The 22843-nt window shown below is 38.2% G+C and overlaps 1 protein-coding gene across 1 annotated transcript in view; it reads left to right on the top strand.

Annotated features, from left to right (window-relative positions):
- LOC106496970 (dynein axonemal heavy chain 5-like) overlaps positions 1 to 22843 on the top strand; it is a 176257-nt gene that overhangs the window by 2644 nt on the left and 150770 nt on the right. The window contains exons 4-18 of the mRNA XM_067291141.1: positions 1905 to 2093; positions 2189 to 2263; positions 2777 to 2863; positions 5149 to 5220; positions 7956 to 8057; positions 8957 to 9143; positions 10321 to 10486; positions 10594 to 10687; positions 11928 to 12026; positions 13425 to 13606; positions 14446 to 14565; positions 15255 to 15456; positions 20290 to 20385; positions 22201 to 22374; positions 22467 to 22556. Of these exons, the coding sequence (XP_067147242.1) occupies positions 1905 to 2093; positions 2189 to 2263; positions 2777 to 2863; positions 5149 to 5220; positions 7956 to 8057; positions 8957 to 9143; positions 10321 to 10486; positions 10594 to 10687; positions 11928 to 12026; positions 13425 to 13606; positions 14446 to 14565; positions 15255 to 15456; positions 20290 to 20385; positions 22201 to 22374; positions 22467 to 22556 (1935 nt within the window). The remainder of the gene's footprint in view (positions 1 to 1904; positions 2094 to 2188; positions 2264 to 2776; positions 2864 to 5148; positions 5221 to 7955; positions 8058 to 8956; positions 9144 to 10320; positions 10487 to 10593; positions 10688 to 11927; positions 12027 to 13424; positions 13607 to 14445; positions 14566 to 15254; positions 15457 to 20289; positions 20386 to 22200; positions 22375 to 22466; positions 22557 to 22843) is intronic.

Consider the following 22843-nt stretch of genomic DNA (forward strand, 5'->3'; position numbering starts at 1 on the left):
AGGGGTAAATCATGATCAATTACAATTCCTAATTTAGAGTACAGGCATACCTTGGAGATATTGCGGGTTTGGTTCCAGACCACCACAATAAAGCGAATATAACAATAAAGTGAGTCACACAAATTTTTTTGGTTTCCCAGTGCGTATAAAAGTTATGTTTATACTGTAAGTGTAAAGTCTGTTCAAAGTGTGCAATAGCATTATGTCTAGAAAAACAACGCACATACCTTAATTAAATACTTTATTGCTAAAGAATGCTAACCATCATCTGAGCCTTCAGTGACTTGTAATCTGTTTGCTGATGGAAGGTCTTGCCTCGATGTTAATGGCTGCTTACTGATCAGGGTGGTGTTTGCTGAAGGCTGGGGTGGCTGTGGCAATTTCTTAGAATAAGACAGCAATGAAGCAGCACTTTTAATTTCCTTCAAGACCTTTTCCTTTGCATTCACAGCTTGGCTAGCTGTTTGGCACGAGAGGCCAAGCTTTCGGCCTGTCTCGGCTTTCGACTTGCCTTCCTCGCTAAGCCTAATCGTTTCTAGCTTCTGATTTGAAGTGAGAGACGTGCGACTCTTCCTTTCACTTGAACCCTTAGAGGCCACTGTAGGGTTATTAAGCGGCCTAATTTCAATATTGTTGTGTCTCAGGGAAAAGGGAGGCCCGAGGAGAGGGAGAGAGACGGGTGAATGGCTGGTCGGTGGAGCAGTCAGAACACACGCAACATTTATTGATTTAAGTTCGCCGCCTTATGTGGGTGCAGTTCTTAGCACCCCAAAACAATTCCAATAGTAACATCAAAGATCACTGATCACAGACCACCATAACAGATATAATAATAATAATGAAAAAGTTGGAAATATTGCGAGAATTACCAAAATGTGACACAGAGACACGAAGTGAGCGCATGCTGTTGGGAAAACGGTGCCGATAGGCTTGCTCGACGCAGGGTTGCTGCAAACCGTCAATTTGTAAGAAATGCAGTATCTGCAAAGCGCAATAAAGCAAAGCGAGATAAAACGAGGTATGCCTATCCTGGGAAGATGATGTAATTTATTATTGTTTTTCTCCAATAAAAATTGTGAGTTACAGAGACACCCAGACATATCCCAGATACTCATGTCAGTTGGAGGTGTATACAGAGGGGAATGCTCAGGTTGGTGGCAAGGACGGCTCTATGAGACTTTGTGCTGTATGAACTTGTAGGCAAGATGATTGAACTGAAGAAATGCCACTCTGACTCAATTCTTTACTTTTCCATACAGCTTTTGAAGTTTTTTTTTTTTTGCTCAGAAAACATTATTCACCATATCTGTTTTCATTGTTGTTTATACTGTTACAAAGACTTAAAAAAGATTCGTCTACCTGAATTTCCTTCTTTACCACTGTGATATCACCTTTATATGACCTGCATATTAAACAATCAATTGCACATTTGTTCCAGTGATTGTGGTGATTGTGATTTTTATAGTGGATTTGTTTTATTTATTTCTATTGAGATAATAACTTGTACTGATATGTTAAAATGACAATATAGAGATAGACCTGGTCCAAAACCTGGAATATGGACATTTAGAAATTTGAAAGCTGGATTCCCAAAGCTGAGATTTAATTAGAGGCATTATAGAGGTAAATATGTACAGTGAACTTAGGCCTGGATCCACATCTGAATCTGAGGCCCTGATCTGAAGTTACTGTTGTAGTGGCTTTATACTGAGAAGTAATTTTGGTCTTACAAGTTAGTTATCAATGATGTTTTCCTCTTCATTGCTTAGATGTAATTTTTTGTTCCCCATTTAAGTAATTTATGAAACCAGATTAAAGATCAGCAACATAAAATACAATCCTTAAATGTAATATAAAATAGCTATGGCAAAAAAATCTCTCTCTAACAAACTTTTATTTTCTAGCCAACTGGCAAGAAAAGTGTCGTGCTTTCCAGTGAAAGTAGGAAAGAACTAGCCAAGAAAGCCAAAGTCACCAAAGAGGAGAGAAGAACTCAGTTAGATGAAAGACACAAGTATTTGATATCAAGATTAGCAGATGGAATAGGCTTAAATGAGCAGCATGTGGAGGAGGCTGTTATTTCTGATGACAAGGTAATCTGTAATTATCAATTATTAAATATCTTTCTGAAATTTCCAATCTTTTGAAACTACTTTACAATTAACTACCATTGTAATTTTGTTTTTAGTTTCAACTTATAGAAGAATTCTTTGCCCCTAGTGGACTTAAAAAGTTACTCTTCTTTTGCCAAGATGTATTGCAGGTATGTTTCTGCTATTACTTCTGCAAAAAGAATTGCATATCTTTTTTTAATTACATGACTGTTGCAAAATTCAGAGAATCTTAATTGAGTTTTTTTGCTATGATTAAAGATATAGGTATAAAACTAAATTTCTTTGCCTTGTTGGCAGGATCTATATTGCAGATTTCCTGTGAGTCCAGTTCACAACTCTGTTAGGACTTTGCAAACCAGGCACGTTATTCTTCCTGTGAGATATCCAATCATCCAATTTGTTTCCATGGAAGAAGTTGCTCTAGGAAACATTTCAGATTTAATTTTCTTAGATTTTTCTGACATTTTTTCCTTCATTGTTCTTCTGAAAGAACAGAGCTATGAAACTGTTTATGGGGCATTGTGGGAGTCATACAAAGCTTGTTCTCCAGATAAAGCTAAAGTCACAATTCCTACCTAGAGATTATTAACTGATTTGAATTCAAATAGGATGAGGTATCTGTACAATTTTATTAATCTCTTGATCGTAATTTTAATTGCTAGCAAAAGTCGAACGCTTCACTGAGATCAGATGGGTCAACCAGCAGTTTCCCTCAGAAGAAGTTATTTATTGCCATGGGTTCTACTGAGGTATGATTGAAAAATTCATTAGAGGACACTTGTAAATTAAAATATTGAAAAACCCTAACAGTTTTGCAGTGTTAACGTAGCTTTTTATAGTTCTTGGATGGATATTTAAGTATTTAGTCCATGTTCTCGCATTGCAAGCTTTCCCAACATTTCTTGACCTGAGGGTGGAATTTGCCAGTAAATGTGATCTGGAAAGAAGCAGTGTTTAATAGATTTCACTATCTGGGAGAAGAGCAAGTGAAATAAACCATTGTTAACAATATTGCATGTCCTGACGCTTTTGTTAGCATTAAATGGTTAAATGTTTTCCAGTGCTTGTGCATTTCTATTTTAAAAGTGGAGCTCTTCAGTATTTCCTTTCATAGTGCACATTACTCCAAAAATACTTTTAATAATTCCTCTATTCTATTCTAGTTCTTAAACCAGCCTTCTTCTTATATTATTCAGCAGTGTATTCAGAGCAGTCATGAAGATTTCTGATTCCTTTTCTTTCTTTAAGTCTCTCTTTGGGGGCGATTGTGCATACCGTATAGTATTTTCTTTTGAATAAGGCACAGAGATGTCTTTTTTTTAATGTGTTTATATTAGCATATTTTTATGTTTAAAAAAGAGAAGGCTGAAGAATTCTTTCTTCTTTTCGGAGGAGAAGAGTTAGGTTTGGTCCACTGTCTCAGACTTCCTTCTCCTAAGAAAATTCTCTCTCTTGCACAGATGAACTTTGCCTCAGAACAGAGACCTTGAACTTTTCTTGATTTTTAATGGGAAACTAGGGTGCAAAACCAAAACCAGGCTTGATGCACCTTTAATAGTGCCATTACTGAGGAGATATGCTACAGCATTCTGTGGAGCTTTTTAAAGAGTTAACAGCTTCTTGCACTTACTTTATTTGCAATGAACTGCATCAGGTCAGACAGTACTTGGCAAAATCATACAAGTCATATTATGTTATTTGACGGGACAGAAGGGAATTGTCTGAAGAAGTGGAGAGTGTGATAACATTACTGTCCAGTATTGCCATTACTTAGCATGAGTGGAAAAATTCAGGAGTAGCTGTAAAATATAGATGAAATTTTCCATTTGTAAAGCATACTTTCAACAATGGGGACTATGTCAGGACTGCAGACTGAAAGCTTAAAAATTTTCGGTCTGACTGTGGCAATGATGGTAAAAAGCAAGAAAATGAAAAGCAAAAGCTGAAAATGAAAAACTACTTATTTCTTTTTGATTTCAAAGTAGCTTGAAGAAAATTAGATTTTAAATTTCAGTGGCATCAAATTTCCATTTGAGCCTTCTGACAAAAAAAAAGAATATTTTTTCAAAATTGATATTTTTCTTCATAAAATCATATATTTTATATTAGAAAATAAGATTTTATACTGTTCTACCTGCATGTGCCCACAGTATCTAGCACAATGCTATCATGTGAAATCAATTAAATAAAATGCATAAAAAAACACAAAGTACAGATTAAATTATACAACTGAGTTGTATGCATCACTGTAAACTCTACTATTTGTTCCTTTGTACAATTTGTAAATTGGATCAATTGTATTTCGTTTTCAAATTAATTTGAGTTATAAATAGATTTAATATCTTAAAAATAAATAGTTTGCAATGCTGATTTTTAAAGTTTTCCATTGCTTCAATTCATCAAAAAGATGAAAATACATGTTAAGCACTTGAAGCATTTGGATTAGAAGTTTTGAGTAATCTTTTAGTTCCTTTTTAAAAATAAATGGAAGAAGTCATTCTAAGATGATCCCTTCTGGTCTAAATATATATGAAAACTGGTTTAGATGCTTGAAAGTTGAATATATCTTCAGTTTTCTTCAGTGAATTAATGTCAACAGATTCGGAAAGGGATTAGACAAGTTCATGGATGACAGGTCCATAAATAGATACTAAAATGACTAGATAGGGATGTATCATCTAACAGCTCTCATACAACTATTATAGGTGGTGGAGAAATACCAGAGGAATGGAGCATGGAAAGTGGCCGAGGTCACAAGCTCTCCCTAAATTGCAACTTTTTTTGCAGTTGGAGTTGGGGTACTGGGCTGAATAGACTATTGGTCTATCCCAGAAAGGCATCTCTGCTGTTCTCATGTCAGCTGCACAAGAGTGTTTGTTTTTAAAGAGACAAATATTTGAATATCATACTTGCTACTTTCTGAATAATTAATTTTTTCAATTACTTCTTCAGCACTTTAGCAAATTGTTACATAAATTGTTTTTGCTGTAAACATGTATTCTTTTTAACTGTAAGTATTTTGTCCTTTTTACAGAGCTTGACAGGAACTTGTGCATTCTTCCTAAGGACATCAGATAAAGTGATAACTATGTTAAATGTCTCCCAGGTCAGGAAAAATCATGTAGTGTTTACAGTGTACTTAATATTTGCTTAGACCCTTGTTCACACAACTAGTTCCACTGGAGTCAGAAAAAGTGGGGAATGTTTTCATTAAAATGTCTAGTTGTGTGTTTAATAAAAGTTGTTTTCCATCTGGATGAATATTTATGATAAAGTTATGTTCCAATAATTATGAAAGTAGTTATCTGCAATATTACTAAAAATTTAAACTAATAAAATCCATTACTAATTCCTTAGGAAAAAATGTAAATTTTAATGGGAATAGGGAATAAAGACCTAAACCAGGAGATTTTCTTTTAATGAATAAACCCAAATTATGAAAATATAACATTTATATAACTATACCCTTTAAAAATTTTTAAATAAAGTTTTTCTCACCCCTAATAACCTTAGTTGTGGATAAGAAAAAGTACCATAACAGCCTTTTCTGTCTTTCAGAGATACATTCTTGGGAAATACTTGCAATAGTTTTTTACAAAGAACATCCAAATGTTAACATCTAAGAATAGACATTAAATAAAAAATATAATGAGCCTGAAATCATATTCTCCAAAATATTGATGTACTTTTTATGCTATGCATATTTTCTCCTTATTCATCACTAAAGGTTAATGTGTTCTATTTAAAAAGGCCAAAGTTACAGCTGTGTATGTTCACCTCCAGTTGTAGAAGTTACTGCTTCAGTTTGTCAGGCATTTGCTTTATAACAACATTTTTACAGTTACCTGATCCAGGAGTGCAAAAGTAATTTCTAGGCTTCCTCTTCTTGCTTCCTGTCACTCCCACTGCACAGCTTCAATTAGGTATCTGTCCAAGTGGTTTTTCAATGCCTCCAGTTAACTGCCTTCGTGCCTTCTCTCTGTAGTTCTCCTTCCCTCCCTCTCAAGCCCTCCATTTGGCAGGGCTGTCATGTAAATAACATCAAACTTCATTCCTTCTGTGAGGCAGTATTTATAGATGCTGTAGAAGATAAAACAGGCCCTACTGTTCGCAGTCAGCCAGTCTTGACACTGATGAGGCTTGGAGCTCTGGGTCAGATTGGTTTGGCATATTTTATTTTGTCCTGAACAGCTGTGTTGGAGCATTTGGAAAGATACTCTGAGAACAGATGCTTATCTGTTGCTTATAACCCCTGAAAGTGTATGGATTTGTCCCCTATTTCTCAAAAGAATTAGCTGAATCTTCAGTTCCCGATGGAAAAAAATGGAACAGCTGGCGTATTGACCTTGTCCTGGAGATTCTCATGAACAGAGAAGTCTTTTCAAGACTTAGTCCTTAAGCAAATGCAAACATCTCTGTCATATGGGAGTGACTGACATTGTTAATAAGCAACCGAAGGGAGAGAATAGGGGTCACTTCCTTTTGTCTTTCCCTTTTTGTCCTTTCCCTCTCATATTTTGCTTTCCTACCTTTTGCAGAAGGCGGTCATTTGGGGGGATTTCCTTGTAACAACCATGTGGGAATTGCCTCCCTGGGGAACATGTTCAGATGTGCAAAGCAACTTGTCCTTGCTCGTAAGCACTTCTTCAAGAATTGTTTAATATGAACTGTATATCTCTGGACTGTCAGTCCAGGACATTTTGCTCTTCCATGAAAAGATTCTCAAACTTCAGGCAGCACAGATTAAGAATTGTGCCTTGATTGTCATTTGTAATTCTCCTGTCTTTCAAGAAAGGACCTTATATCCTTTTGTACTTTAGTGGGATTATAATACTCTGATATTGTTAGGAAACAGTATTACACCCATGCATAACAATTTGCTTAAACACTTTCTGCATCCAAGTGGGGAACTAACTAGAAAACCATTAGTGAAATTAATAATCAAGATAGCCAAGAATTTCAGTGTCTACAAAAATCCATGTGTAGTTGCCATTCCTAAAATACTGTGGAACTGCTGTCTTTGCACAGGAAAAAGTTTGGAATGGAAGCTTCCAAGGGCAGAACTCAGTACATTTTCTTCCAGATCAGTGAAGTTCTCATTATGATGAAGGAAAAATGAGTGTATGTTTATGCAGTTCACAAGTTCTGAATGAGATTCCCCCTTTGCTTGTTACACCCAGAGTCTTAATGGCTAGCCAGCGTGGTTCGTAGAAAGCACATGTGCCATATTCTGGACCTATACATTCATATACAAAATGCCAGTAACAGAACAGCCAACCTGTTCATAAGTGAATAGCAGTGGGAAAGGATTTGGTCCCTCAATCTCTTTTTTTCCTATTTATGCTTATAGTTCTGCAGTAAAATTTCACTTACCACTACCATCTCTCCCAAACACCACCTTCTGCAATTCAGTGCTTGTTGCTTCACATTAGCAGTGAACTGGAGGGAACTGTGTGACTGAATGAGACATGTTGTTTTTTAGACACTTATGATGGATGGAAACTCAGTAAAACAAGTGTAAATATGTAATTGTTTTAAGATTGATGCATTGAAGTCAAGTGGTTAATACTAACTGGTTGCTGGAATAATGCTACAATACGGGACAGACTTTTCTGGTGGCTCAAACAGAAAGGCAAATCATACCTCACAATTTTCAGTCCAACATTAGTCTATATCCAAATTCAATAGATGGGGGAAATAACCGGTAAGATATTTCTCCCCAAGGAACATAGGTAGTTATGGACTATGTATTCTTGTCTTCCATATATCTGAATTTCCCTCAAAAGTAATAACGTTGCAGAAGTTTACATGCACTCTGCTAAGGTTTGTTTCTTCCCCAAGGAACTGAATTTTGGCGTATTTGACTGTACTGATGGAAATATCCTTGAGGGCCTGGAATTTTTCTTGTCTCAAGTCATGATACCAGCACTTAAATCCCAACAGGTAATCAATTAAGTAGTCTTTTTTCACAAGAACACTTTGAATTAAGGCAAGTGGCTGCTGCAGTCCCCTCTGTGAATCTGATGAACATAAAACAGGATAAAAGATACAAGTCTAATGTAGCCATTTAAGAGTCATGCAATTTGTATGTAAGTGTTTGAAATTCATATATTTATTGTTGATTTTCAAGGAATAGCATGAATCATAGTGCTCATGACAAAGCAAGAAAATACCATAGCAGTCATACTAAGGCAGAACTATAATAATTTAACTAAAACTGGATTAAGCCTGGATTGAAAGAAATGCCAGATCATTTTGGCTGTACGAAAGCTCAGTCTATGATTCAGTTCTTCATGACGTACAGTAGGTGTGGACAGCAAGCACTGTGCCACAGCCATTATGGCACTTGCGAAGCATCACAGTTGGTTCTCTTGACTCTAGAAATATACGCACAGAGTTAGGAAATTTAATGAGGCTCAGTGTCTGACAAGAATGGTGGTGTCATACGCTGTTATGATATGCTGCCATTTTCTCTGACTCAGGATCAGGAAGGGAGATCAAAATCTATTCCCTCTGTTCAGAGGGAGCCAAGTCAGACTGAAAAGAAAGGACAACAATTCAGTGTCAGGACACTGAGAGCAAGCAGGGGAACAATTTTACTTCTCGAGAGCCTCATGCTTATTTGTGTTTTCTCATCTAAAAGAATAATTATATCAATTCCATCTTACAAGTATTTGTGCTATAGTACTGAAGAGTATATTTGCAGGGGTGTACTGATAAATTCTGCCACGAGTGAGAAGTACCTTTCTAATGAAAGAATAATATGCATTTTGTTTAAAAAAAAAAAAAAAAGTGTGACCCTCCCTTACCATATTTTTTTGCATAAATCATAAAATGATCAGCACTGGGGAGCTGTGAAAGAAGGCTTGAAGAACAGACAGATACAAGACTTTCTCTATTCTGTGGATAAATTTGTGGGTGCTTTGTTATCATCAAGACAGAATTTAGAAGATAAAATTCAGCTCACAAAAGTGGATGTTGACATTTATGTTGACAACTTACAGAACCCGTCTGACTACATGACTGCAGGTGAGTATTTCTTACAGCAAAGCAAACACAGATGATGCTGTTTATAGGTAAATGAATATTATGTTGTTAGAAAAGATTTGCATGGAAGAATTTAAAAAGAAAAATATATTTAGCTCAAGTAAGATGAATACTCTTGGAAGGAGAGTATAATACTAGGTTTATGATTGTGTAATCATAAAATCATCAATCATTTGCCCATCATTTAATTCATAGATCTTACAGTCTTATGTAGTTCCTTACCATATCCTGTATGGACCAGCCTGTGCTCCTCCTAGTTTGCTGGGATCATCTACTAGCAGGTATACTCATTGCTTTCTCTGGAACTGGGGAAGTTTTATCCAAGCTTAAGTCTGGCTTTGAGGGCTCTGAGTCAAAAGAAAGTATGTACATGAGTGGGCATTAACTGGTTATGCCTCTTTGGACAATAGCTTTCCACCCTTTCTTATCACCACTGGGTATTTCAGAGTGAAATAATGCCAAAGCAGTCAATACCTCTGCAATTCCTCTCAGCCCTTCATGAGCCTATGGCAGGACAGCTTCCAGAGAAGAACTGATGGCTCTTAGGATGAGGCAATAATGTTATATCGCTAAACAAGTTCTTTAGACTCCCTTTGGCGATACAAGGCCCACATGATTCCTAAATATAATGCAGCAAGTGAACTATACTCTTTCATCTGCCAGGGCAATCTAAAAGACATACTGATTTAAAAATTAGAGGGTTTTTGTGATTCCTAATAACTCTGTCCTTTGTATGATGCTTTTAATGTCAAATAGGCTGCAATGACAGAGAGGGAGAAATGTGAGGAAGTAAGCCTGTACTTATCAGCTGCAAACAGAAAAATATACATATCATTGTTAATGAATTTGGTGGACCTCTGAAACGTTATTGTCCTAAAACCACATCATTGTATTTTTTCCCCTATGAGCTCATTGCATTTTGAGCTGTTTGTTGTAATTTTCTATTTACAATAGTAACAGAGTAGGTAGGTGTAGAAGTATATGTGTGCATCTTGTTGTTATAGTCTTAATCTTTTCCTATCATAGGTCAGGGATTTGAATATACTTAGCTTGCATGGAATCTCAGCCTATGTTTACCAAAGACATTTCACTGATGTAATTTAAAATCTGTATTTATTTCTTGAGACTTATGCGACTGCCCTGTTTTGTGATTTTGAAGGCAGTAGCACAGAGGTCGCTGAGAAACTTGAAGAAGTGTTAATGGTCTGGATCAAAGAGATTGGACAAGTTTTAGTGGAAAGTGAACAAATGAGAAAAGAAGCTGATGACATTGGTCCATCTGCAGAGCTGGAACACTGGAAGTCAAGAATGGCTTTGTTTAACAGGTTAAATCCCTGCATTATTTCTCACGGTCTAAAGAAAGTTTTTTTTTGTTTTATAAATGCAAACTTTCATTTCAAAGGGAGATTCAAATCTGTTTCTCTCTTCAAAGGCTTTTAGAAGAGATCAAGAGTCCAAGAGTAAAGAAAGTTCTAAGTATTCTTCAGGCAGCGAGATCAAAGATGCTAAAGCAGTGGAAAGAGCTGGTAATTACTGTGTTTTAATAAAAATTGTTTGAAATGAATAAAATACGGTACTGTATTTGCCACACACATGGAAGTGAACACACAATGCTAAAATCAGTTTGAGTGTCTGTGCTGTTTACATACTGTGATTTATTCTCCCTTTGTTGGAGCATGTCACACCAATGATTTTGGTTTGAACTTAAACACATAACTTGGAAGGAAGAGTCAGGGCCTCTTTAACTTGTCTCTTTCTTAAACATAGTGGGTGAAATATTTTTGTAAAAGTAAAGCAGTGCATCAATAAAACGTTATTCTGTCTCTCTCCAGCTGTACCCTATACAGTTCAACTGTACAAATGTCTGAAAGCTTATCATATTGCTTGTGGAATTATTGACAGATGACTTTTTGTAGTATAACAGCTACTTCAGACATGTAGATATCTGTAATGTAAGCTCAGCAGTGAAAATTGTAGGCAGGCTGAATAAATAAGCTGTAAGCCATGTATAGGCCGTCTGACCCTCAAAACCACCAGAACATAGATCCTCTAGCACTTATAAAGATATTCCACCCTTTTGAAAATAAACTAGGAAAATAGTGTCATCTTACTAAGTTTTTGACTTTGTGCTTACCGTATTTACAGACTTTTATGATGAATGAGATTTAGCTGATACTGTCTGGACAGTCAGTACAAGAAAGGGAAGATGAACTAGATTCCTTTCTTCATATGGAATTGCCTGCTAAGTACTGGATAGTTTCACTTGTTATAGATGAAAAGATGTACTGGCATCACTAGGGGACTGATTTGCCTAATGAATATTTATTACAAAACAACATCTGAGATGGAAACACCCTAATTTATTTCAGGGATCTTATCTAAATTATGAACTGATAATTAAAAAAAACAGTTGTACATATACAGTCATGTAACAAGAATTGTAACTGGAACCATTCTACAATTGTAAGTCAGATTAGCAAAACCATGCTACAGTGCTTCCATCAGGAAGGGAAAATTTGGGGGGACTGAGTGAGGATTTCCTCTAAATCACAAACAAAAACTACTGATTGCTGGGAAGATCTTACCAATTTTTACACATAAAAGCAGTTGTCTTGTAAAAAAGACATGGCTTATTTGAGAACTTCTATGAGGAAAACGTTTTCCAGAGGGAATCATAGTCTTGTGTTAGCATGCATTGGAAAAGTGCAGGAAACCTGTTCAATAAATGTTAATGCTATTAATTCTATTTGCCTTTTTCCACTTCAGGATGGTAATATAACAACTGCTGCCAATGAAGCTAAAGACAATGTAAGATATTTATATACATTGGAAAAGTTCTTTGATTCACTTGGCAAAGCTTCACCTGTAAGTAATATTTTTAATAAAAGCACTTAATATGAAATTCAGGAAAGAAGATATAAAAAAAGGCTTTTGCTGCCGAAAAGAAAGACATTTCTCCTTTTGGTATTTAACTCCAATGCTTAATGATTAATGAATAGTTTAACTCCTATGGCATTAGTGGATTAAGCATGCAGATTTTAAATAAGCCAGAGATGATATTACTTTTTGTGTAGGAGACAGCTGTCATTCCAGATGATAATTGAAGGGAATGGGAAGAATATGCAATAGGTGTTTTCCCAGCCCCCTGCCAAACCAGATGACAGGCTGAATTGTCTTTGTGAGGTCCTGTCTTACATGTGGTACCTCTTCCTGTATACGTGCTTCAGTTAGCAGTTACTTGTAATTATTTTAATACAAGCTTCATAAAATTATTTTAAGCCTTCAGAATCCACATCTAGTTGAGATGAATTTGGGAAGCTTGCACTTCTTTTATAGATGCAGCTGTTTTTCTTGCAGGTAGCACATATTTGCTTTCATCCTGGTTCAAATTATAATATTTATTTTCATAACTATTCGGGTCTTGAATTTCATTTTTTAAGTGAGAGCATGAATTTTGATGATGGCAGTCTGGCAAAGCTGTCCAAGTTTATGCGGTTCAGAGGCTTTTTACATAATCCAACTCCTTGCTCATTTTCTAAATATTTGGTCAAAGCTCAACTCCGTTGAGTGTGTTGTTCTCTGCTGCTCTTCTTCTGAAAATGTTCACCATTCTGCTATACTGGGCTTGACTTTTAGATAACATACATTTTTACCCGGTTCTAGGGCAGGCACTGTATTTTGTTCTGGGTTCTCAGTATATCTGGCTTGCATGCATTTTTCTGGCATCTTTCTTTGGGACATAGAACTCTACAGTCCAAATGTCCTCAGTAGGATAGAGATCATTGTTGCCTTTCCTCCCACTTCCAGGCTTTTCTTCCATACAGCTCTAGGCAAAATGAGAAAAGGCCAGCTTGCATCTTCTTGTCCTTCCTCCAATGGACCTCCTTTTTTTAGCAGTGCGTGACTTCTTTTCTATAGATAGCATATTCCTTTGCAAAGCAGAATATAGCACCTGTACATACTGGAGGCAATGGCCAAAAGGGAGCCCAGCCTCTGCTTTTCCCCTGGAAAATCCCAGTCTGGAAGAAGACCTATTCATTCATTCGTTGCCCATTCTCCAGTTTTTCTGTTGGACGTAGTGCATTAGGTCCTCACAAGTAAATTGCGTGGTCCAATTCATAATAAAATGTCTACAAGAACAGGGTGTTACAACCAAAAAGATGTTTATCCATTGACAAACAAATTTCCAAAGCTGTCACATTCAACATTGTGTTAGTTTTTAGGAAATTTAAATTACTAAGTTTCTTATGTTTTCTGTTGTAGGTAACAATGATGGAGCACATACCCAGTTTAATGAATACTGCCTGTATGATTTACTGTACATCACCATACTACAACACATCAGAGTGCATGACATCTCTTCTTCTTAAAATCACTAATCAACTGATTAAAACATGCAAGGCATATTTAAGTGAAGGTGTTTCAAAAATCTGGGACCTGGACAGGTGATGGAATTTTACAATTTCAGCTTCTTTTGTTAACACTAGAAATAAAATCATAGGTTAGTCATTAAGGCAGCTACAAAGCTAAATTTAAGTAACCCCTGATCCTATCAGACACAAATTCTCATTTTAATTTTAAGCTTGTGAATACTCATGGTATGTTATGTAAAATTAAGCATTCTGCAGAACCAGACTTACTATGTATTGTGAAAAAATGGTTATCAAAAGGCATGTATATACAACATGTGTGTTTATACAACACTGATATTTTGTCTCAATTTTTTTTTGGGGGGGGGGGGGGCAACCAAAACACACTTGGGCAGTTAGAACTGGGAGCTGAGGTGCTTCAGAAAGAAACCTCAAAGACAGACTGGGGAAACTCTATATGAGAGTTTTGTTATCTTGCATATTTTGCTGTCAGTGGGTAGTAAAGTAATTTTGAGGAAAGCAATAATATGCCAGGAGCATAATTACAATCTGATTGAAGTCTCTTTTGAGGGAGGTATGTGGGTTGGTGGAATGGGGCTCAGACTTGTTTACTGAGTATTCTGTGGAGAATGCTATACTGGCACAGGATGTAATTCCATTTTGGGTTATACTGTGAAAGTTTTGGTTTGAAGATAGTAAAACCTAAACTTAATAATTTCCAATCTATATAACAAACTTAAACCAAAAACTTTCTGTGCAGTCCTCGTATTTTGAATGCTTTTGATGTGAGTATAATTCCATGTTCTTATTTTGTAAAGTTACCCATCTGACTGAAATGTTCTATTTTTATTTATATTTTTTCTACAGTTTTTTAGGATTTTTTTTTTTTTCATCTTCTGTGCTTTTTTCCTCAGGCAAGAGTTGCTGAAGAGGATAAAACAATGTATTTTCCTCAAGGAACAGTATCAAGCATCCTTTCAGAGAATCAGGGAGAATCTAAAAGAAAATCCAAGTGACAGGCAATTTGATTTCAGGTAAATAATTCATGCTAATATTGAATCATATTCATTTATGCAATTTATAAATGAGATATCATCATATCTGCTGGCTACCTGAAAAGTTAAATACTCAGTTAAAATGTAACATTTATGATAATCAGAACATGCCCCTTGCAGAGGTTTTTTGTTCAGGAAGAAACCAGGGACAGGTTTTTGCCAGAATGTCATTTGTTGATTTAGCGGATACCCAAGGAGTTTTCAGGGGAGTTTATGCATTGCTACATTTATTTAAGTACAGTATGCAATCCCAACAAATCCAAGAGTCACCAACATAAATGAAAAGACTCCAGCTGAATTTAGTTTGAACTGGGTTTTTAATCAATTAGAGTTTCACCTATACTGACGCTTAAAGCATGGGGCATGTCTTAGCATTGTGCATTGCCATTTTATTTCCTTTCAAATGTCTTATTTAAAAGAATAACTCCTATGAAACACAGTAAAGGCCTGAAAATGACATATGTAAGAATTAAGCGTTACTTGCATCGTATCCACTATTTTAAAGGGGTTTTTCCTTGATTTGTAATTATTACAGCATAGTGTTGTTTTTTTTTTTTTATGTGAAACTTGGTAGCAGTTCTGGTAGAATATATGTGGGTCATATAGAAATATTTTTAACAATTTTTTTTTCTATTTGTGTAATAATACCTCTGTTGCTTTATCATTAGTGAAAACTATATATTTGGAAAATTTGATACATTCTGTAAACGTTTGGAGAAGATTTCAGATATGAGCAATATTATGGAAAGCCTTTTAGCGTTCCAGCATATGAAAATAGAAGGCATTGAAGAGATCAGTGCTCATTACCAGAGCATTGCTGCAAACACCAAATCAAAAAAATATGATGTTCTGGATCACAGAAAACAAGAGGTACATACGTTCAGCACTTGTCTGAAATTCATTCCCTTAAACCTATGCTTTTCACTGGAGATATGCAAAAAGAATTAAATTTAATAACAATGCATGGAGTATTGTGTTGTAATTCTAATATTTTAATATCTTTTAATACAACTTGAAATTGTTTTGCTAAATTAGGCTTTTTACTTCATTTTAATTTATTATTGTTAGTTTTTGATAAACTAGATTTTTGATAAACCAGGTTTTGTGTGATAGGTAATGATACAAGCAATTTTTCTTAACTTGTTTGTTTTGAAATGCATACATTTTGAACTGCAGATAGAGAACTAATTCAGAGAGACTGAGGCATTAAATTCAGTTGATCTGCTTTCAAGAGTTATGCAGTGTTTCTCAATGTAATAGTAAAGACAGTATCAGCACCTAGATGACCATTTTAGAGGGGGAAATGAATGATACCACTTCCAGTGCTGAGTAGGGTGGTCGGAACTAAAGTGACTTCTCAGGTGCTTCAGGCTCATTGTTAAGTACATCCGGTACATCCTGGAATTGAGCTACTTTTTTGATCTGTAGCCTGCTTTCTTTACTGGATTGATATCCTAACAATAAAAGTGTAAGGAATGTTGTTGTCCCCTGCCTTCCTGAACCGTAGCTTGCAATTGTCAGGAACTTCCCTTTAATCATTTAGGCCCAGAGCACCTTTCGCTTTCTTCTAACTGGATATTGGTTTACGTATCTGTAATACTTGTTGTGTGGTCGTTTCCTGAAAGAGAACATTTTACTGTTCACTGGAATTTGGAAATGTTTAGAAGTTGCTTGGCTTTTCTACATATAATGGTTGAAACAAGATAATTTTATGGACTGTCTGCCCGAGTTTGTAGAGTGCTTTTTGAGCAGGGAAGTTTGCATTTAACTCCTGTTGTAGGTCCTCAGCATTTTGGACTTTTAAGAAAAATTATTGCAGATAAATACCCAAACTAATTCTTGTTAGGAGTTGCCAAATCTGGCCCAGTAGCCCAATAAAGATGAGGCTACACCAGTTGCATGTCCCCAGGTCCGGTCAGTAGCAAGGCTGAGCATGTGTTCCCAATAGGCACACATGGATATGTACATATAATACATATATGCATATACAGCTACACAGATCAACACAGAAAACGCAGCACTCATGCAATCACAGACAGCATCAATGGCCTCATCCTGTTCCTTTCTCTGGCTGATCAGGATGAAAGCCTGTTGGTGGGGAGAGAAAAATACACGCTCTTGCACACTCACCCACTCACTATGGATTCCTTCGGTAGCTGGTCTTAGACACTTAGTCTGTCCAGTAGCTGGACCCTGGTGGTCTCCTCAGTGACTTGTTGGCACTTGGACACACGAGCCCCTGAGGCTCGCAGCCCCGCAGCAGTTGCTGGTACTCAGACCTACACACACACACACACACACACACACACGCACTATGGGTCTCTTCAGTAACTAACATTAGACAATCAGTCTACCCCATAGCTGGCCTCCGGTCCCCTGCTCATCCAGTTGCCTTATGCAGAGACATGCACATGGAAACAGGTCTCTCTTGTAGTTAGTCCAGATCTGTGGTCTTACCATTATCAGATCCCCAAACTTCACAGCCTCTTCAGTAGCTGGCTTGGCCCTGCTGGTCCCTCCAGTAGCCAACTCTCAGACCACTCTGGTCTCTTCAGTATCCGGATCAGACTTACACCTCTCCAGTACTTGGCTTCCAGACCTACTCAGTGGTTTGTCCAGCTTGACGTGCTCTAGCCATTTCACACTGACATATGCACCCACACAGTATGCATGCGCTCCAGTCTCTCTAGTTGCTGGCAGCACAGACACATGGGCCCCTATGACCGCTAATCTCTACTCCATTTGCAGGGACTTAGACCTCCGTACCTTCTGGTCTCTCCAGTTGCTGGCATCACAGGTGCACAGGCCCCTGTGACCCATGGTCCCCACTGCAGTTGTTGGCATTTAGACCTTCATACACACACATGCACATGGAATAGAGAGCCCTATCACTCAGAAAAGTAGTTAGAAATGGAGAGTTATAAGAAAAAAGGACAGACTGTGCTGGTCAGGTCCAGGGCATGGCCGGATAAGTGTACTGACCAGCAACATGTTTACATGGGACAGTCTCTTTTTATTCCCTTATCCTTCTGTTTTCCCATGCATGTTCCTCCCTAAACCACCTTGGTCCCTGCTTTTGTTTCTTTCCCTAACAATCCCATAATAAGTCTTGTACAATCCCAAGATGCTTTTCTGGTTAATATTCAAACATCACTTCCTCCAGGCTCAAGAGCGGTGCATCCCTATGAGTAGGAAGTCAAGCAAAGGAGGTAGGAGACCTGCATGGATGAGCAAGGAGCTCCTGGCAAAACTCAAACAGAAGAAGAAAGTATACAGAAAGTGGAAAGGGGATCAGGCCTCTTGGGAGGAATATAGGAACATTGCCAGAGTATGCAGGGATGCGACGAGGAAAGCTAAGGCCCGTTTGGAATTAAATCTGGTGAGAGATGTCAAGGACAGCAAGAAGGGCTTCTTCAAATACATCAGTAGCAAGAGGAAGACTAGGGAAAATGTGGGCCCTTTGCTGAATGGGGTGGGTGCCCTGGTGACGAAGGCTGCAGAGAAGGCAGAGTTACTGAATGCCTTCTTTGCTTCAGTCTTTACTGCTCAGGCCAGCCCTCAGGAACCCCAGACCCTGGAGGCAAGAGAGAAAGTCTGGAGGAAGGAAGACTTCCCCTTGGTGGAGGAGGATTGGGTTAGAGATCATTTAAGCAAACTTGACACCCACAAATCCATGGGCCCTGATGGGATGCACCACGAGTGCTGAGGGAGCTGCCGGACGTTATTGCTAAGCCACTCTCCATCATCTTTGAAAGGTCCTGGAGAACAGGAGAGGTGCCTGAAGACTGGTAGAAAGCCAATGTCACCCCAGTCTTCAAAAAGGGCAAGAAGGAGGACCAGGGAACTACAGGCCAGTCAGCCTCACCTCCATCCCTGGAAGGGTGATGGGGCAGCTCATTGTGGAGGCCATCTCCAAGCATGTGGAGGAAAAGAAGGTGATCAGGAGTAGTCAGCATAGCTTCACCAAGGGGAAATCATGCCTAACCAATCTGATAGCCTTCTCTGATGGAAGGACTGGCTGGGTAGATGAGGGGAGAGCAGTGGATGTTGTCTCCCTTGACTTCAGCAAGGCTTTCGACACTGTCTCCCATAACATCCTCATAGACAAGCTCAGCAAGTGCAGGCTAGATGAGTGGACAGTGAGGTGGATTGAGAACTGGCTGAATGGCAGAGCTCAGAGAGTTGTGATCAGTGGCACAGAGTCTAGTTGGAGGCCTGTAGCTAGCGGTGTCCCCCAGGGGTCAGTACTGGGTCCAGTCTTGTTCAACTTCTTCATCAGTGACCTGGATGAAGGGACAGAGTGCACCCTCAGCAAGTTTGCTGATGATCCAAAACTGGGAGGAGTGGCTGATACACCAGAGGGCTGTGCTGCCTTTCAGAGAGACCTGGACAGGCTGGAGAGGTGGGCGGAGAGGAACCTCATGAAGTTCAACAAAGGCAAGTGCAGAGTCCTGCACCTAGGGAGGAATAACCCCATGCACCAGTACAGGTTGGGGGTTGAGCTGCTGGAAAGCAGCTCTGCGGAGAAGGACCTGGGAGTGCTGGTGGACACCAAGTTAAGCATGAGCCAGCAATGTGCCCTTGTGGCCAAGAAGGCCAATGGTATCCTGGGGTGCATCAGGAAGAGTGTTGCCAGCAGGTCAAGGGAGGTGATTCTCCCCCTCTACTCAGCCCTGGTGAGGCCACATCTGGAGTACTGCGTCCAGTTCTGGGCTCCCCAGTACAAGAGGGATGTGGCACTACTGGAGCAAGGCCAGCGGAGGGCTACAAAGATGATTAGGGGACTGGAGCATCTCTCTTATGAGGAAAGACTGAGAGAGCTTGGCCTGTTTAGGCTGAAGAAGAGAAGGCTGAGAGGAGATCTTATCAACGTGTACAAGTATCTGAAGGGAGGGTGTCGAGAGGATGGGACCAGACTCTTTTCAGTGGTGCTGAGCAACAGGACGCGAGGCAACGGGCACAAACTGAAACACAGACGCTTCCATCTGAACATGAGGAAAAACTTTTTCACTGTGAGGGTGACAGAGCACTGGAACAGGTTGCCCGGAGAGGTTGTCGAGTCTCCTTCTCTGGAGATCTTCAAAACGCGCCTGGATGCAATCCTGTGCAATGTGCTCTAGGTGACCCTGCTTGAGCAGGGGGGTTGGACTAGATGATCTCCAGAGGTCCCTTCCAACCTCAGCGATTCTGTGATTCTGTAATCCCATAATAAGTCTTGTACAATCCCAAGATGCTCTTCCCCTGCAACCTGTAATGAGTCCCATACCCCAGTAGGCAGTAACCCACTTCAGTCCTGGAAGGTGATCTAGAGAGCCTCTCTCATTGACTCTTCTGGATGGATTTCACACCCAGGCAGTAGACTGAACCTCCTCCTGTGATGCCCTGTGAGCTGCTGGATCAGAGTGCTCTGTTCTCTCTAGTTAGGTTATTGGATTTCAACTGCTTTTCTTTATTTCTCTGTACCCCTTTGTGTCTGTGGAGATGAGCTTTTAATCACACAACCTAACACTTATTTTTTGTTTGCTTTGATTATAGTGTAAATGCCTTTGTTAGTGGTGTTTTCCCTGTTCTCTTTATTCAGTGCTGAACAAATTTACTGGGCAGATAAAGGAGATTCCCCAAAAACTTTAGGGGAAAAATTTTTCATGACATGAATGCAACAACTATGAATGTCTACATTGTTGTTTTTTTCCCCTTTTCTAGTTTGAAAAAGATTACCTTGAATTTAAGAACCAAATTGCAACATTGTACCAGTCCATACAAGAATTTGTAGATTCCTGGTTTGAGAAGACTGTAACTGTAAGTATTCTGCAAATGAAAACCCCTTGTTGAAGTATTTGTAAATGCTGAATTTCCACAACTCCAGTTGAAAATTCTGTTACTGCCAGTGTTCTGTACTGTGCTGGTTGCTGTCTGAGATTAGGAGGATGTCAAGCCTATTACAAATGTTCTAAAGGTAGCCTGCAAAAACGCTGGAAGCTGATGTTGCTTATTTGATGCCAGTTTCATGTTCTGTCTTTCCTTACCAGTTTTATAGCCCTATCTTTTTTTCCATTTTATTTCCTTTCTTCATCCTGGTGTTCCCCGTATCTCTCTACCCAGGCCACTGATACACTAGGATAGTCCTTCTCTGTGTCTCTAACTCTCCTATTTCTATGGCCCAGTTTTTTGTCACTCTCTTCAGACTGACTTGCTGTTTTTCTCTTACTCTGCTGCTCTCTTTCAGTGTTTCCTTTCCTTTGCTCTGTATACTCACTTGCAGTCTGTGAGTAATGTTCACTACTGTGGCCTTAATTCTGATTGCTGTTCCCTAACTTCCCTCTTGAAAGTTAGGGATTGAAGGTTCTATTTAAAAAACAAAACAAAAGCAAAAACAAATTAAAGGTATTGTGAGGCATACAAGTTCATTTTCTTGAGCCCAGTGAAAGCAAACAAATCATGTGTTTGACACAGATTCCAAGTTCTGGAGTAGTACCGCTACAGATAATTAAACTGTGCTTCCAGTTTGAGGGGAGAGTTCAACAGTTCTTACACTGCAGCCCAGTGTCCCGTTACTGGAAAGATCAAGGTGATAAAGCCTTTGTCTTCATATGTTAGTGCAGAAGTGGAAGAGGAGTTGAAAGTGCAGGGGAAAGCTTTCAGTGCATTGCCTCATCAAACATAAGACTTCAGCATAGTAGGACTTCCGCCTGTTGCCCATGTTATATATGCAATATATAATAATAATATATGTAATGCTAGTAAGAGCAGCTGAGTTTGATGCAGAGTTTCCATTTCTTCAAATCTTTGTTGTTCACCTCTCAATGCTGCGGGACAGAACAGATTCCTCAGGTTGTTGGCTTTTTTCTTTTACACTGAAAAGAATGATGATTATGTGATTCCTGATAGAAACAAACAAACAAACAAACAAAAAACCATGGAAATTTGTTTGTCTGAATAACATCTAGAACGATCTATTACAAAAAATGAATACAAATGACTTTTTTTTCAAGTGTTTCTACATTATAGGATGAATACTTTAAACGTTAATGATTACTTTAAAGAACTACTATTAGATTTAATTATTGGGGGGGTGGGAGGGGAGCTGTACTCAGAGTTTAAACTGTACTGTCCAGGAACTTGTTCATATATTCTTCCTGTTGCTTTTCCTAAGTTATTCCTATCAGACTGGAAGGAGTAATGAAATCAATTCTGCTAGCTGTTACCTTGATGTCAGCACAGTTCATTGGTTCAGGCCCTGACTGTGAAATGAGATGTAAATGAAACAGGAGTAAAGGTATAGGTGTTCTGCCACCTCTGTTTACAGAAAAAAGAGTGATGATTTGAGAATCCGAAAGAAGTTAACTGCTGTTCCAATATAACTGTGATGGTGGCACTTTGGTTAAATCAAGCTATGTTGAGGTGAATACAGGATATGTGAGACAAAATACTAAAGCTAAATAAATTCACTGACTTACATGGATGGGTTTTTCTTTATTTCTTGGAAAATAACTTCTAAATAAATAAAAAAAAAACTTCTAAAAAAACTCCTAAAATAAAAAAAAACAGTTTGTGAATAATTACTGTCTGAACCATTAGCATCTTCTGCAGTAAATGTTCCATCCTTCTCTTTAGACTGAACAGATGCTGGGACTTCTGATGAAGCTTGAAGAAATAGGGGGAAATCGTATTGATCTTGATGAGAAGTATACCATTGTCCTTCAGCAATATAGCCAAGACTTAGACTTTGTTCGCAGACTCTACCAGAAGCAAAAAGAAAATCCACCTGTACCACGTAATATACCACCAGTAAGAATGAAATAAAGGAGAGAGAAGAAAATACTTTGCTGTTTGTCTGTTTAAGTTCATGGAAATCTAACCTCATATCTTTTCTATTTTAGGTAACAGGGAAGATTATGTGGGCTCAGCAGTTATACAGAAAAATTGACCATCCGATGAAATTCCTTAAAAAGAAAAGCACACTTCTGAAGGTTGGAAATTAGTAGAGGATGATTTATGCTATGCTAAGCTCTAAAGCATATTCTTATCAGGCACATGATTTATTTTTATACTCTTAAATTCACTTTTCTGATGACTTGTATTCAAGCCAATCCAACAGGATAGGTGTTAGTATTTGACTGCTCCAGGGTTTGATGGTTTTATTTTTATTATTATTTTTTTTTTGGCAGCATTATTATTCTGGGGCTCAAGACAGCTGTTTTTCTTGAGACCTTAAGCTGGTGACTTAGGCCAATTCTTTTGTCCCTGCTGGGACTTG

The sequence above is a fragment of the Apteryx mantelli genome, chromosome 2 (assembly GCF_036417845.1).
Source record: "Apteryx mantelli isolate bAptMan1 chromosome 2, bAptMan1.hap1, whole genome shotgun sequence".
Taxonomy (NCBI): domain Eukaryota; kingdom Metazoa; phylum Chordata; class Aves; order Apterygiformes; family Apterygidae; genus Apteryx; species Apteryx mantelli.